General features: G+C 34.7%; 1 protein-coding gene across 1 annotated transcript in view; it reads right to left on the bottom strand.

The window, feature by feature from the left end:
* The window catches only part of LOC143226970 (synaptic vesicle glycoprotein 2B-like), a 69,342-nt gene extending 57,343 nt beyond the window's left edge, over positions 1-11,999 (bottom strand). Inside the window, exons 1-4 of the mRNA XM_076458521.1 lie at positions 11,814-11,999; positions 9,982-10,045; positions 7,725-7,874; positions 4,853-5,033 (exon numbers count right to left, since the gene is read on the bottom strand). Of these exons, the coding sequence (XP_076314636.1) occupies positions 4,853-5,033; positions 7,725-7,874; positions 9,982-10,045; positions 11,814-11,999 (581 nt within the window). The remainder of the gene's footprint in view (positions 1-4,852; positions 5,034-7,724; positions 7,875-9,981; positions 10,046-11,813) is intronic.
* Positions 12,000-16,919: the final 4,920 nt, after the last annotated feature.

The following is a 16,919-nucleotide window of genomic DNA, read 5'->3' as shown; positions in this document are numbered from 1 at the left end:
GTCGCTTATTGTTCTCTCTGAAACTGGGTATAAACATTCACGCCAGTTCTTGTCGCCATCAGGAGATGTCGCTTATTGTTCTCTCTGAAACTGGGTTTTTACATTCATGCCAGTTCTTGTCGCCACCGGGAGATGTCGCTTTTTGTTCTCTCTGAAACTGGGTTTTAACATTCACGCCAGTTCTTGTCGCCACCGTGTCCACGGAGATGTCGCTTATTGTAACTTAATATATTATAGGCAGTTTTTCCTCACTTAACTTGTGGAATGTCATACCTTCCGCTTTCGACCCTTAGTTACAGCATGTGTAACAGTCAGTGGCACAGCACTGTGTTCCCTTCGTTCGCTCGGGTTGTGACGTAGACGGACGACTGTCGCTCTGAGCCATTTTTATTGTCTGCAATGTCAAAATTCAACACAAAGCAATGGCGGCCGCATGCGCACATGCCTTTGAATTATAAAGAGTAGTAAACGGTCAGTTTAGTGTTAGTTATGGTTTCAATTATCATCGAAATATTTTAGAAGGTTTCGCAAACTGCACTTTTTTAAATAAAACAGCAATAAGAAATGAAAAGAGCTCCAAATTTTTATAGTAAGTTAAACAAATGAAAGTGTGAATTTTCTATTATTACACACCAGTTTCTACAATAAATAAATTAAAAAGCGTTGTTTGAGTAGAACATTTGACAGGGTGGACATAACTGATTCTCAAACCTACAATTAGAAGTTCCATAACAGTCGCTACCAGACAGGAATTTAAGATAGATATCGGGGTAACGTTAATGCAAGAGACAAACGAGTATTTTTTATTGTTAAAATAATATATTACATTCTATTGCTAAAATAATACAATGTTACCACACTGACAGAAACTGTATTTCATTAGAAATATTACAAACTCTGTGTTAGAAAGTAGTATTGAATAAGTCAGTAACTGTCCATAGGAGATAATCATGTGAGCACACCGTATGTATTATTAAATACATTTTTACTGAGACAGTTTGGAAATGATAATACAGTTATAGCTTGATGGATAAGACTTTAAACAGTTATGAGCTGAATTAAAACTTCCTTTAAGAGTTACAGTACTTCTTTCATAGGGTGACCAGATTTCTAAGACCGGGACACACACAACTTTAAAACTGGGAAACCCCTCTGTTACACTGCACAACAATTTTTTTGAAGTTTTTGCTGATTGTGACAGGTATCTGGTGGGTATGCACAAATATAGTTCTGGTTTTGCTTCATCACGTAGGAACTTTGAGAAATAGACAGTTAACTGTTTACCGGCAATAACGTATTTAATTGTGTTTATGTTTCTAATACGCTATTAAGTTTAACATAATTAAAAGTGTTTTGTTCCTGATTTGTTTTCAATGTCTGGTGCACCACGTTGCAGTGTCCAACAGTAATTAGCAAGCATTGACGGATTCCAGTTGCCCTGATATCGTTTTTTCCATTGTAGCAATTCAAGTGTGAGTGGAAGAAATGAATCTTGAGTGACATGTTGCACTTCATTGTTTTGTATGCTTTGATAAGTTTGTCTACCAGCTGAATGTAATGCGGGGCTCTGTAATTGCCAAGAAAATTGTCAACAACGTCTTTGAAGGCTTTCCAGACAATCTTTTCCGGCCCAACTAACAGATCTTCGAACCGCTTGTCACTCATAACGTGTCTGATCTGAGGGCCAACAAAATGCCTTCTTTGATCTTGGCCTCAGTTATTCTTGGGAACATCTGTTTTAAATAACGAAAACCTTCGTCTTCTTTGTTTATTGCTTTCACGAAATTCTTCATAAGTCACAATTTTATGTAAAGAGGAGGCAAAAAAATCTTTGCCGTGTCGACAAGCGATTCATGAGACACATTTTTCTGTCCTGGAACTAACTTTTACGGAGTGGCCAGCTCTGTCTAGAATAATGTGACTCTTTGGCACGACTGTCTCATTCACAGATGAAACAACAGTACTTTGTATAGTCAAGCTGCAGTCCCAGTAACAGAGCAACGACTTTCAGATCTCCACAGATATTCCAGTTGTACTTGCTGTACTGGATGTGTTTCAGCAACATTTCCATGTTCTCGTAGGTTTCTTTCATGTGTGCTGCATAGCCAAGTGGTATTGAAGGGTGAACGTTGTCATTGTGTAACAGAACAACTTTGAGACTTAACATTGATGAATCAATAAAGAGATGCCACTCTAGCAGGTCATGGTCACAACCCAAAGCATAGAACAATCCTTCGATGTCAACACAGAAACTGAGACTGTCAACTTGTGTAAATAATTTGGTTATATTATCTCGGTGGCTTTGAAAAACAGAAATTTTCGTACCTGGTGACAGCAAACACCATTCCTGCAGTCTCGAACCCAGTAATTCGGCTTTTGCTTTTGACAGACCCAAATCTCTGACCAGATCGTTTAATACTGACTGTGTTATGAGATGTGGATCACCTGAGGAGCACGGTTCAAAATCTGGATCAATCAGTTCCCTGCATTGTAGTTTCTTCATCTGGTTCGTCTAAGGTCCATTCCTCTGGTGGTTTCGGAATTTGAAACTGTCGTCATGTGACACGGGTCTCATTGCTGAAGGCAGATTAGGGTATTCAGTTGACTTCTTGTTTTTGGCAGAGAAACCAGACACATTAGTCAAACAGAAGTAACAGCCCGTCACATGTTCTTTCTGTTCTCGTCATATCATGGAGACAGTAAACGGCATTGTTTTTCAAGTGCCTCTGAGCCAAGCTCTCAGACAGACAGCACATGTTGTACAACAAAAGTGAGGTGCCCATTCCTGGTCTTGATCACCAATTTTACAGCCAAAGTACAGATGATATGCTTTCTTCACAAGAGAAGTCTTTGAGCGTCTCTGATGAACAAGCGTGTACTCGCCACAAATATAGAAGACTGTATCGCGGCTGTTACGACATTGGCAAGACATACTGACCGACACCAATAGTTATGTAAAACGTCTATAACATCTAACTTACTTATTACAGTGCTACTGAAGCAATGCTATATTCTAAAACAATACGTACACACTATAAAGTCTATATTAATCCAATGAGCAACATCTGTGAATGCAAGTCACTTTATAGCCTGCTAAGACAGTGTCAAGCTGGCTCAAGCCTGCCCAGGCATGCCCGGGCTGCGTACTTCCACAGAACAGCTTCCAACCTGGCCTGATTTCATGCCTGGACATGCCCAGACTGCACAAAACATTGTTTATAGGTCTCTTACAGAAACGAAAATTTTGGACACAAACATAAGAAAAAAAATGATAAAATTGAAGATTTCGATGAAACGGTAAGAGATGGGCAAATTTGGATGTTATTTTCGTGATCAGCAGCCAAAATCGATAAGGAACACCCAACAGTGTTCAAGAAGCAAAACTTTGTTGTGCAGTGTTATTTATTATAGACACACGATGTTCTGCTTGAAAATCGAACATCGTCTACGAACAGCACCTGTCATTTGCACAAACGAGTTCTCTTTATTTTAATGGTTACGTCGTCAGCTGCAGTCTACCTTGTAGCCAACTTCGAAGGAAACAAAACAGGCTACGTTGAGTCATTTCGATCTGTTGATAATTTAAAGTTTAAAAATTGATACTTTCTGATTTAGTCTGGAATATATTTGTTCTTGATTGTAGTAACAAAACAAGTTATATATATTTTAATTTTTGAACTTATTTACTGATTATAAGTGTTATCTTGTTACAGACTACAGCTCTTACGACGTATAGATCATTGATATGATCATTTATAGCCACTCTCCTAAAGGAAGCCCATTTTACCAACCACTCTCTTTAATTAAACCCAGTTTACCCACCACTCTCTTTTAATTAAACCCTCTCCTACCCACCATTCTCTTTAATTAAACCTAGCTTACCCACCATTCTCTTTAATTAAACCTAGCTTACCCACCATTCTCTGTTAATTAAACCCACCTTACCCACCACTCTCTTTAATTAAACCTAGCTTACCCACCACTCTCTTTAATTAAACCCAGTTTACCCACCACTCTCTTTAATTAAACCTAGCTTACCCACCATTCTCTTTAATTAAACCTAGCTTACCCACCATTTTCTTTAATTAAACCTAGCCTACCCACCATTCTCTTTAATTAAACCCAGCTTACCCACCATTCTCTTTAATTAAACTCAGTTTACCCACCCACTTCTCTTTAATTAAACCTAGCTTACCCACCACTCTCTTTAATTAAATCCAGGTAACCCACTCATTCCACCACTCTCTTTAATTAAACCCAGTTAACCCACCACTCTCTTTAATTAAACCCAGTTTACCCACCATTCTCTTTAATTAAACCCAGCTTACCCACCACTCTCTTTAATTAAACCCAGCTTACCCATCACTCTCTTTAATTAAATCTAGGTAACCCACCACTCTCTTTAATTAAACCCAGTTAACCCAACACTCTCTTTAATTAAACCCAGTTAACCCAACACTCTCTTTAATTAAACCTAGTTTATCACCATATTTTTTAATTAGGTCTAATTCACCATCTCTCCGTCTGTACTTCTAAACTAAGTGTAATTTACAGATCTCTTCTAATCTCAGCCTAATTTCCTATAGAAGACAACGTAAAATTAATGCTGTGTTGGATATTTTGCACATTGGATGCTAAAGTAAAAAACGTCTATAAAGCTTTTTTAAATTTCTGGCAAAATATTTAAACTTGATTTTATATTTTATTGTTTTCAGATAATTCCAAAGATTCATGTATTGCTCAAATACTGCCAGGTAAAAGTATGTTATGTTTTTTTAAACCTTGTCTCAGAATACAAACATTTTCTTTTCAGTAGGACATTCACGTACACTTGCTATTTAGAAAAACTTACCCAATGCCACTGCAAAGCCGTGTCACCATGAAAAGACCATAGGTGGGCATAAACGCCGTGATTATAGAAAACACTGCATTTGTGGTGAGCGATGATAACAAAGTTCGTCGACGTCCGATCTTATCTGCCAAACTGCCCCAAACCAAGCCTCCAATCATCATTCCAACAAACGAAATACCACCTACAAAATCATTTACGAGTTAGATATTAACCTGCTAATCTATCTGAACCAGGAGTAAAATTCTCCTGGAACTCACAATTTCATCCTTTGATCTTCTGAGCCCTACTGAGATCATTACGAGTTGAATCTGATGTTTGACATTATACTACTAATCTATCTGAATCACATAAGAATAATTATGAATTAGATTTAGGGTTAATTATTTTAGCCCACCCCCAGTGGCTCATCGGTACGTCTGGGAACTTAATTCGCTAAAATCCGAATTTCGATACCACAGATAGCCCACTGTGAAGCTTTGTGCTTAACTCAACAAACAACAGCAACAATAATTATTTTATGTAAAGTTTCGTAATATTATTGTAATATATCCCTCTGGTGGTAATAATGAGTATTGTATTTTTGGAAACTAATTGTTTTATTATGGTGCATTGAGAAACTTGTAACTGATGTTTAAAACTGATATTACAGATTATGAAAACTACTGTAGTTCTATAACAACAATACAATTACAATGGTTATTTTTAGAGATAAATGTAGTTCTAGTGATTATTATGTGTGTGTATGTAATATAATATATAAACACTTTAAATTAGCAGGCCTATTTTTTACGGCTGTTGGTTTACGTGGTTGACTAAATTAGATAAGCTATCGTATCGGTTTTCTCTGGGTTAAAAAGAAAAGGCGAAATGGCTCATTAAACAATTATATTTAAGCGGAATGCATTTTAGGAAGTTTTTTTTTTTTATATTGATATTAGCACTATCGCTTAGCAGCCAACACAAGTTGTTTGAAAGTTAAATTGTGAAGAACAATCAGAAGTTATGGATAAAGATGATTAGATGTGAAATATTATCTCACGCAAACTTTGATTTCGAATAATTTAGACTGGGCCCGGCATGGCCAAGCGTGTTAAGGCGTGCCACTCGCAATCTGAGGGTCGCGGGTTCGCATCCCCGTCGCACCAAACATGCTCGCCCTTTCAGCCGTGGGGTCGTTATAAGTGACGGTCAATCCCACTATTCGTTGGTAAAAGAGTAGCCCAAGAGTTGGAGGTGGGTGGTGATGACTAGCTGCCTGCCCTCTAGTCTTACACTGCTAAATTAGGGACGGCTAGCACAGATAGCCCTCGAGTAGCTTTGTGCGAAATTCAAAACAAAACAAACAATTTAGACTGAGCGCGAGAAGCTACTGTTGGATTTACAATCGTTTTCATTGTTGTGAAGTAGCGGTAATATTTCTAATTTCGTATTAGGGATACTTTAAGGATTTCCTTGAACGTTATTTTAAAGGAAAATATTGTCTTTCTTCTCTGCAATTCCATATTTCGGTTTTATATATCTCAGAACGGCTGGTATGGGTATTGACACTTTTATTGATAAGGAGAGAACAACGTTAATACCCATACCAGCCGTTCTGAGATATATTTTTATTTCAAGTGGGTTTCTCGTCATCAAGTATATATAGGTTTGATAACATACAGTTTTATTAGACAAAAGTCTAATTTCTGTTTGAATCCGTATTGTTTTTACATGGATAGCAATTTCATTCAGTGATTAGATATTATCTTAGAAATCTAACCTTTGAAATTAGGTTGTTTTTCAGTGTTAGAACTTGGTATTAAAGTTGAAAATAAGTCAGAGAACATCGTGAACTTGTAACTTATAAAGAAATAATGTTTGTTTGAAATGTACTTTCATATTATTTCTTCACATATTACAAACTTCTGAAACTTCAAAACACAATCCAAACATGAACAAAATAATAATAAATATCTCACACAACGACGTTAAAAACTGTACAACATAATATAGATAACTCAGTTTTATTTTAGGTTCAAGTTCAAAGATGTTTATTAACTGCCAGTCCTTTGAGTGTGGTTTATGAGGAATACAAACTAGGGGACTGTACAGAAAAATACAGTGGAACCCCTTAAAGCAGACACCTTCGGGACTGAGACAAACTGGCCTGATTAGAGGGGCTCCACTGTATATAATTAGGGATTATGTAAACAAAAAAGGAACTGTGATTGAATGACCGCTTTCAAGGGGTGGCCGAATCTGAGGGGTGGCTGCTTAGAGGGGTTCCACTGTATACCAGGAAATCAGAACAGGAATATATACCATGGGACTGTACAGGTATATATACCAGAGGACCAGTACAGGAATGTATATTAGGGGACTGTACAGGAATATAAACAAGGGGACTGTACAGGAATATATATCAGAGGAACCATACATGAATATATATACTAGAGCACTATACAGGAATATATACATGGGGAACTGGTTTGTTCAGTGACTATATCTACAATATATCTTAATATTGGCCAATGACTATATCTACCTCATATTCTAATATTATCAAGTGATTATATCTGCTATATATCCTGATATTGTCCAGTCACAATACCTACCATATATTCTAATATTATCAAGTGACTACATCTATCAGATATTCTAATTTTAGTAAGCACCTTTATTATTACTGAACAATTACACCCTAGAATATTTGGTGTTATCATTTCATATGTTTCAATCTTGATGAAGGAAAGATCAACAAACAGTCACGCGCTAACTAAACACGTACACATCTATATGAACACTTTATTTAATAATGTCTAGAAAACTTTAAATACCTATTACAAAATTAATACTAGATATATTTCAATTATTGTGATATAAAATTGCTCACTTACCCAACCACCCTTTTGGCTAGAATCCATACAGAGGTCCTGCTCAGCGCTGGGAAGTATGTATGCGATAGCTAAAATTTCTATGGAATCTGCCGCTAGGCCTAATCCAGTGACAAAAACATCAACCACTGGAACCTCCCGAAACCTGCCTAAATAGATGACCGGAGAAAACAAAAGATGATTACCGTGAGAATTTGAAGGTTTCAGAAAAGCTATTAAAACATAATGCTTATTTATGTGAGATCGAACGTAAATTATGAACCACTTAAGCCTATTTGTAACAAATACCAAAATATTCCATAATCTATACAATTCTGGAATTGAAGATATTTAAATAGATGTTGAAATTCAAAACTACTCTCAAACACGTGTTTAATCTGTTGTTAATTCGTGTCTCAAAAGTATATGATAAATTAAAAAGATGGCTATCCAACACAAATATTTTACAGTCCATACGTGATGCTAACCAAAAAAGTGAAATAGATTTGAAACATTTGACAAGCCCTAACATATCAGTTAATTGTTATTATAAGTTCTTGTATCATATAAATTATTACGTGTTTATTTTGCACTATCTTTACCCACAATGTCTTCTTGTTTATTCTAATTTTTTTGTCCATTTTTGGTAGCGGGAAATATTCTAATGCAGTAGTGTTTTAGTATGAATATTGTCCGAGGGGGTTATTTGTAAAAATTAAGATATCTTTTTATGAATGAACTGTAATTTGATTATTGGAAAGAATTATAACTCCGACTTATGTACATAAATGAAAATGAAAGCCAACAACAATAAAACAAATTTACGTAGGATGCCTTACTATAATGACTATCTCAGATAAATATTGTGACCTTTATGGCATCACTTGTACGTGACTGCTGGTATGAACAGTGAACCAAAGGAGAAAATGACTGGCTATGTCATCCAGCAACAAAGCGATCTTTTTCCGTTTACACAGTGTTTGTAAAATTAATATATTATCGATTCTCCGTTTCAACAAATTATCTTTAAAACCAATATTTTTCTTACAATAGACGCTAAGTTAAACCCATTAGAGTATGTCAAGAGATACACATAGAATTTAACTGAATTCTGAAAATAGTTCCTGTTAATAGTAAAGTTAAAAAATAACACAGACAACTAATTGATGATTTAACAAAATCATTTATTGAGTGGTTTTGATATTATCCAAATATTCTCGATATGGCCAGATGGTTAAGGCACACAATTCGTAATCTGAGGGTCGCAGATTCGAATCCCCGTCACGCCAATCATGCTCGCCCTTTCAGCTGTGGGAGCGTTATAATGTAACAGTCAATCCCACTAATCGTTGGTCAAACAGTAGTCTATGAGTTGGCGGTGGATGGTGATGACCAGCTGCCTTCCCTCTAGTCTTAAACTGTTAAATTAGGGACGGCTAGCGCAGATAGCCCTTGTGTAGCTTTGCGCGAAATTTAAAACAAACAAACAAACGTTGTTAAAAACATGTTTGTTTGAGTACAAATTGTACAGTAGGCTATCCGTGCTGTGCCCACCACAGGGACTAAACCCCGCATTTTATCATTATAACTTATTTGTTTTTACTGAACACATTATGAAAATACGGCGGGAAACGTTTTGTCTGAATTACTTAAATTAGATCTATAGTGCAATATCATCTTCAGTAAAATTCATAGGTTTAACGAAGCTAATGTGATTTAAACACACAAATAATATACTTACCAGAACTTGAAACGTACAAATTATGCAAGTTTAAACGGTAAAACCAAGGAAACTTACCACACAATATAATTAAAATCAACTAAACATTCATAAGACCAAAAATAGAATATGCATGGTCAATCATAATACAAAATACAATCAAAACTCAATAATTACTACAGCATACAAAGTCTCTGGCAGTACCTCATCAAAAGTAATATACAAATATACAAACTACTGCCGATAGACCCCGGCATAACTCTCCACATTACTTTCACAAAAATTGGCAAAATACGATTGCATGTGAAGTAGATACTACATACACAATGAAAATAGACCTAAGTACCTCTCCTCTGTTAATATTTATCGTAGGAATAAACATTTAATTAGGCCACCAATAACTAAACCACAAAGTCTACATCAGTGTCACGTCAATATTTCAACACTAAAGAAAGGGTTTTATTTTCATGACGAATGTTACTGATTAAAGAAGCGATACGTACATGGACATTTGCCCATCGGAGCAAGTGTAGTTTACTTCAACCCTCATGTAATACCATCAACACAAATTAATACAACAGACGGAAGGATAAGGCCCAAGCGAACCTGACCCTCCCTGGTCTAAAAGACCAAAAACCCAACAAAGAGAAGTAAGCAAGCTGAAAAGAAAAAACTTCTTTTGTGAAATATATTTAGGTAAGTTGTAAACGTTACTTAGAAGTAACAATATTGAATATAGGATAAAAATAACACGGTTTATTTCGACTGTTACCTGGAAGCTTGAGAACATATGGATGTGCTTTCCTTGTATATCATGATGCACACCAGAGGATTAACTGTTCAACTACTCACTTGGAAACAAAGTTTTAAACATCAGAAAATTACATTTCTACATCTCACCTCAAATACAGTGGTTTCTACAGCTCACCTCAATTACAGTGGTTTCTACATCTCACTTCAATTACAGTGGTTTCTACAGCTCACCTCAATTACAGTGGTTTCTACATGTCACCTCAATCAATTACAGTGGTTTCTACATCTCACCTCAATTACAGTGGTTTCTACATCTCACTTCAATTACAGTGGTTTCTACATCTCACCTCAATTACAGTGGTTTCTACAGCTCACCTCAATTACAGTGGTTTCTACATCTCACCTCAATTACAGTGGTTTCTACATCTCACCTCAATTACAGTGGTTTCTACATCTCACTTCAATTACAGTGGTTTCTACATCTCACCTCAATTACAGTGGTTTCTACAGCTCAACTCAATTACAGTGGTTTCTACACTTTACCTAAAATTACAGTTGTTTCCAGAGCTCACTTGAAATTACAGTTGTTTCTACGGCTCATATAATTACAGCTGTTATAACAGCTCACTTAAAAGTACAGTTGTTTCAACAGCTAACTTCAAATTAGTTTTTTTACACCTCACCTCAAATTACAGTTATTTCTACAGCTCACCTCAAATTATAGTTATTTCTACAGCTCACCTCAAATTACAGTTATTTCTACAGCTCACCTCAAATTATAGTTATTTCTACAGCTCACCTCAAATTACAGTTGTTTCTCCAGCTCACCTCAAATTATAGTTTCTACAGCTCACCTCAAATTATGCTAGTGTTAAAATATACAACGAGACAGCGTAACGAAATAATGAAATATACAACTAGCTAATGTAACGAAATAATGAAATATTCAGCCCCTCAGTGTAACGAAATAATGAAATATACAACCAGTAAATGTAACAAAATAATAAAATATACAACCAGTAAATGTAACGAAATAATGAAATATACAATCAGTAAATGTAACAAAATAATAAAATATACAACCAGTAAATGTAACAAAATAATAAAATATACAACCAGTAAATGTAACGAAATAATGAAATAAACAACCAGTCAGTTTAACAAAGTAATGAAATACAATACCAATCATTATAACGAAATAATGACATATACAACTAGCTAGTGTAACGAAATTATGAAATATACAACTAACTAGTGTAACGAAATAATGAAATATACAACTAACTAGTGTAACGAAATAATGAAATATACAACTAGCTAGTGTAACGACATAATGAAATATAGAACTAGCTAGTGTAACAAAATAATGAAATATACAACTAGCTAGTGTAACGACATAATGAAATGTACAACTAGCTAGTGTAACGACATAATGAAATATACAACTAGCTAGTGTAACGACATAATGAAATGTACAACTAGCTAGTATAACGACATAATGAAATATACAACTAGCTAGTGTAACGACATAATGAAATGTACAACTAGCTAATGTACCGTAAGAAGTACAGATGTTCACATGAAGTGATGATAAACAACATAGTTATTATTATTTGATTGGTTGTTTCATATTTACCTGCGAAATGGCATCTTCGTGGAACTGAGATAAAACTGACACATCGACGTTCACATAGTCCGTCTCCTTAAGAACTGCATGAGGGTCCACTTCAGATCGGTCTAGCTCCTCGGTGTAGGAGCTAGAGCGGGGCTTCTCGAGTAACAAGGACAGACATTCCGAGTCTTCTGATAAAGATCGGGCCATTGTAAGGTTAGAGAGAGACTATCTGAAAACAAAACAAAACATAGAGATCAATAGAATTAATATCAAGAAGTAAAACTGTTAACTATTATATCAGATTAACGTCTTGGACGGGTGATATAACCAATACCAAACAGCTGTAGTAACTAGGAAACTTCTGGGGTTGTGTTGGCCCAGAAAGTAGAAAGTGTTTCTGCCTTATGTAGAAATTTTCAAAATGTCCTACACCATGGCCAGTGATTGCGTTAGCACCAACATAATTGATTAAATTATTATTAAAGTCAGTAGATGAAGTAATAGCATGAAAACTAAGTGAAACCAAATCTGTTATTTAGTCTACGACTCAGTAAGATGGTTTTCGATAGTTTCTACCTCTCTTCACTAACCCCAAATGGAGAAACCATTTAGTGGTGGAGTATATACTACAATGTTTGAAATGTCTATTAGTTTTCAAACTGTATCATTGAATAAATAAAGTGAAAGACGTAAGGGCGATAAAATAAACTAGACTTTTACAGATAAATCATCAGAAACAAGTCTAATAACCGACACACCAAGTGAGTTTGTTATTCAACCAGATACGTCAATTAAAATATTAAATTAGACTTTTATAGATAAATCACACAATCATCAGAAACAATCCTATTAACCGATACACCAAACTAGTTAGTTATTCAACCAGATAAGTCAATTAAAATATTAAAGATAAATAGGTTCTATTTAAGACTTGTCGCACAGTTACACCAGTCTTTGTGAATTTCACCGTGGGCAATAAAATAAGAGAAGGCCTAGTATAATGATGAAATGTGGGTGTGGTGTTTTGTAATGGCGGAACTCACAATAAACAAGATGAAGATTCCCACCAATAATACTGAAGTTGTGGGTAATGTTTTCCAACTACATCGAGTTGAGAATTTTGGGTCACTACCTAAAGAGTCACTTCGATGTGAAACATGTTTCATCTACAACTCTTGTCCTATAACTAACTGCCCTAACAAGCATAACTGTCACATGGAAGAGATCATCATCTTGCCTAGTCGTACGATAAACTAGATTTTAATGTTATTTGCAGTACAATCCAGAGGAAAAATTCTAGTTATTTTTGTTAATGTCCAGGGATACTCTATTAGTTATTTTTGTTAATGTCCAGGGATACTCGATAATTCTACTACCGTTGGTTATCCAAATACCCCCAGCTTTCTACCACTGAAGACATTCTAATATAATAAAATATACAACTGCCTAACGTAACGAAATAATAAAATATAAAAATAACCAATTGTTCATCGTTCATCACAGAGTGGACTTGCACATGGTAGTAGCTAATATTCCTAGTTCACTACATGGTCTTCAGCTAGACTACTTGGATCCAACCAACTATCTGATACTATCCTCAAGAGCATTAACCTATCTTTAAAATTAATTGTCAGGCTACACTTTCTGGTCTGAACACATATTTCATTTCAGGCTTTTATGAAAGACAGGATGAACAAGTGATAAGTATTTGTTAATAAACTATTTTTGTCTCTTAACTCCACTGATTGCTCACAATATTATGTACATAATCTCAGTTTTCAAAATTATCAGGTTACGTCTTACATCACATGGACATTAACAGAGTGGACCTGTACAGGATACTACTAGACTACCATTCCTGTTCGACTACATGGACTACAGCTGGACTACTTAGATCCTACCAACAAGTTTAGTAACATTGTTTCACTCGGATCCTACCCACAATCTTAGTAAAGCTGTTTTAGTTGGATCCTACCAACAACATTAATATAAATATTTTATTTGGATCATACCAACAATACCAACAATATTACTAACACTGTTTTACTTGGATCCTACCAACAATCGTAGTAACACTATTTACAAGGATCCTACAAGCAATCTTAGTAATACTGTTCTATTTGGATCCTACCAACAATCTTAGTAATAGTGTTCTATTTGGATCCTACAAGCAATCTTAGTAATACTGTTCTATTTGGATCCTACCAACAATCTTAGTAATACTTTACTACTTGCATCTTACCAAAAATTTTAGTAGCACTGTTTTGCTTGGATCCTCCCAACAATCTTAGTAACACTGTTTTATCTAAATTCTACCAAGAATCATAGCAACATTGTTTTAATTCGATTCCTACCCACAATCTTAGTAACACAATTTTACTAGAATCCTACCAACAATCCTGCTAAAACTATTTTAGTGGGATCCCACTAACAATTTTAATAACAATGTGTTACTTCGATCCCACTAACAGTGTTAGGAACACTGTTTCACTTGGAACCTACACACAATGTCACTAACACTATTTTACGTGGATTCTACCTAAAACCTTGGTAAAACTGTTGTACTTGGATCGTACCAACAATCATAGTCACACAATTTTACTTGGATCCTACCAACAATCATATAGCAACATTGTTCTACTTGAATCCTGCAAGCAATCTAACTAACACTGTTTTACTTGGATCCTTTCAACAATCTTTGTTACACTGTTTACTCAGATCCTACCCACAATAACACAAACAATATTTTACTTTGATCCTACATACAATCTAAGTAATATTGTTTTAGTTGCATCCTACTAAAAACTTAGTAGCACTGTTTTACTTGGATCCTACCAACAACCTTAATAACAATATTTTACTTGGATACTACCAACAACATTAGTAACACTGCTTTACATGACTCCCACCAACAATATTCGTAATTTTTTTCACTAGGATCCAACCAGATACCTTAGTAATACAGTTATACTTGCATCTTATCTACAATCTCACTAATACTGTTTCATTTTGATCATACCAACAATCGTAGTAATAGTTTTCTACTTGCATCTTACAAACAATCTTAAAAACACTGTTTTATTTAGATCCGAATATAAATCGTAGCAACATTATTTTACTTGGATTCCTACCCACAATCTTAGTAATGCTGTTTTACTTCGATCCTACCAACAATCTAGGCAACACTGGTTTATTTGGATCCTACCAATAATCATAGTCATATTGTTTTACTTGTATCCTACTAACAATTTCACTGTTTTAATAAGATCTTACAGACAATCCAAGTTTTACATGGATCATACCAGCAATCTTACTAATACTATTTCACTTGCATCTTACCAACAGTCTCAGTAACCTGTTTTATTTGGATCTTACCAACAATCTCAGTAACAGTTTTACATAGATCCTTCAAACAATCTTTGTAACACTGTTTTGTTTGGATCCCACCAATAATCTCAGTAACACGATTTTAGGTGATCCTACCAACAAAATTAATAACAATGTTTTACTTCGATCCTACCAACAATCTTAATAACAATGTTTTTCTTCGGTTCCTACCCACAATCCTAGTAACACTGTTTTAATTAAATCCTACCTACAATCATTGTAATACTATTTTACTTGGATCCTACCAACAATGTTAGTAACTGTTTTATTTCGATCCTAACAATAATCGTAGTAACACTGTTTCACTTGCATACTACCAACAATATTAGTAACATTGTTTTACTTGGATCTTACCAACAATCTTAGTAATACTGTTTTCTATGCCAAGAATCTTAGTAACACTGTTTCACTTGCATACTACCAACAATATTAGTAACATTGTTTTACTTGGATCTTACTAACAATCTTAGTGATACTGTTTTCTATGCCAAGAATCTTAGTAACACTATTTCACTTGCATACTACCAACAATATTAGTAACACTCTTTCACTTGCATCCTAGCAACAGTCTTCATAACACTATTTTTACATGGATCCTTCCAACAATATTAATAACACCGTTTTACTTCGATCCTTCCAACAATATTAATAACACCGTTTTACTTCGATCCTTCCAACAATCTGAAAACATTTTTTAACTTTAATCCTTTACAAAAAATCTTAATCTTAGATCCGACCCACAAACTTACTAATACCATTTTACTTGCATAAAACCAACAAGGTCACTATAACTATATTACTTGGATCATATAAACAACCTTAGTGACTCTGTTTTACTTCGACCATACTATCTATCTTAATTACAATGTTATACTTGGATCTTGTAAACTATCTTAGTAACACTATTTTACTTGGAAACAAACTTAGCAACATTGTTTTATTTGGATCCTACCCACAATCCTATTAGCACTGTTATTCTTGGATCTTACGAACAATCTTAGTAATACTATTTTACTTAGATCCTACCAACAATATTAGTAACAGTTGATTACTTGCATCCCACGAAAAAATCTCTCAGTAATAACTGTTTTATTTGGATCCTAACAACAAGATAAGTAACTCTTTTTTTTTTACTTGGATCTTGGCAACAATCTTAGAAACACTGTCTTATTTCGATCCTAGAAACAATCGTAGTGACACTGTTTTAATTTAATCTTAGTTACAATTTTAATAACACTGTTTTTTTGGATCATATTAACAATTGTAGTAATACTGTTTTACTTGGATCCACCCAACAATCATAGTTACACTGTTTAACTTGCATCCTACCAATAATATTAGTAATAGTATTTGACTTGGATCCTTCCAACAATCACAGTAACACTGTTTTAGTTGAATCTTACCAACAATCTGAGTAATACTATTTTAGTTGGATTCTACCAACAATCATTGTAACAGTAATTTAATTAGATCCTACCAACAATTTTAGAAATACTGTTTTACTTGGATGCTACCCAGAATCTTAGTAACACTGTCTTACAATATTAGTAACACCATTTTACTTGCATCCCAAAACAATCTCAGTAACACTACTTTATTTAGATCCTATAAACAATCTATGTAACACTGTTTTATTAGGATTTACCAACAACCATAGTAACACTCTCTTATTAGGATCCTACCAACAATTGTAGTTTCATTTGGATTTTACCAACAATCTGAAAAATAATATTTTACTTG

Source organism: Tachypleus tridentatus, chromosome 9, assembly GCF_004210375.1.
Source record: "Tachypleus tridentatus isolate NWPU-2018 chromosome 9, ASM421037v1, whole genome shotgun sequence".
NCBI classification, from domain to species: domain Eukaryota; kingdom Metazoa; phylum Arthropoda; class Merostomata; order Xiphosura; family Limulidae; genus Tachypleus; species Tachypleus tridentatus.
This window is presented reverse-complemented; position numbering and strand designations above follow the sequence as displayed.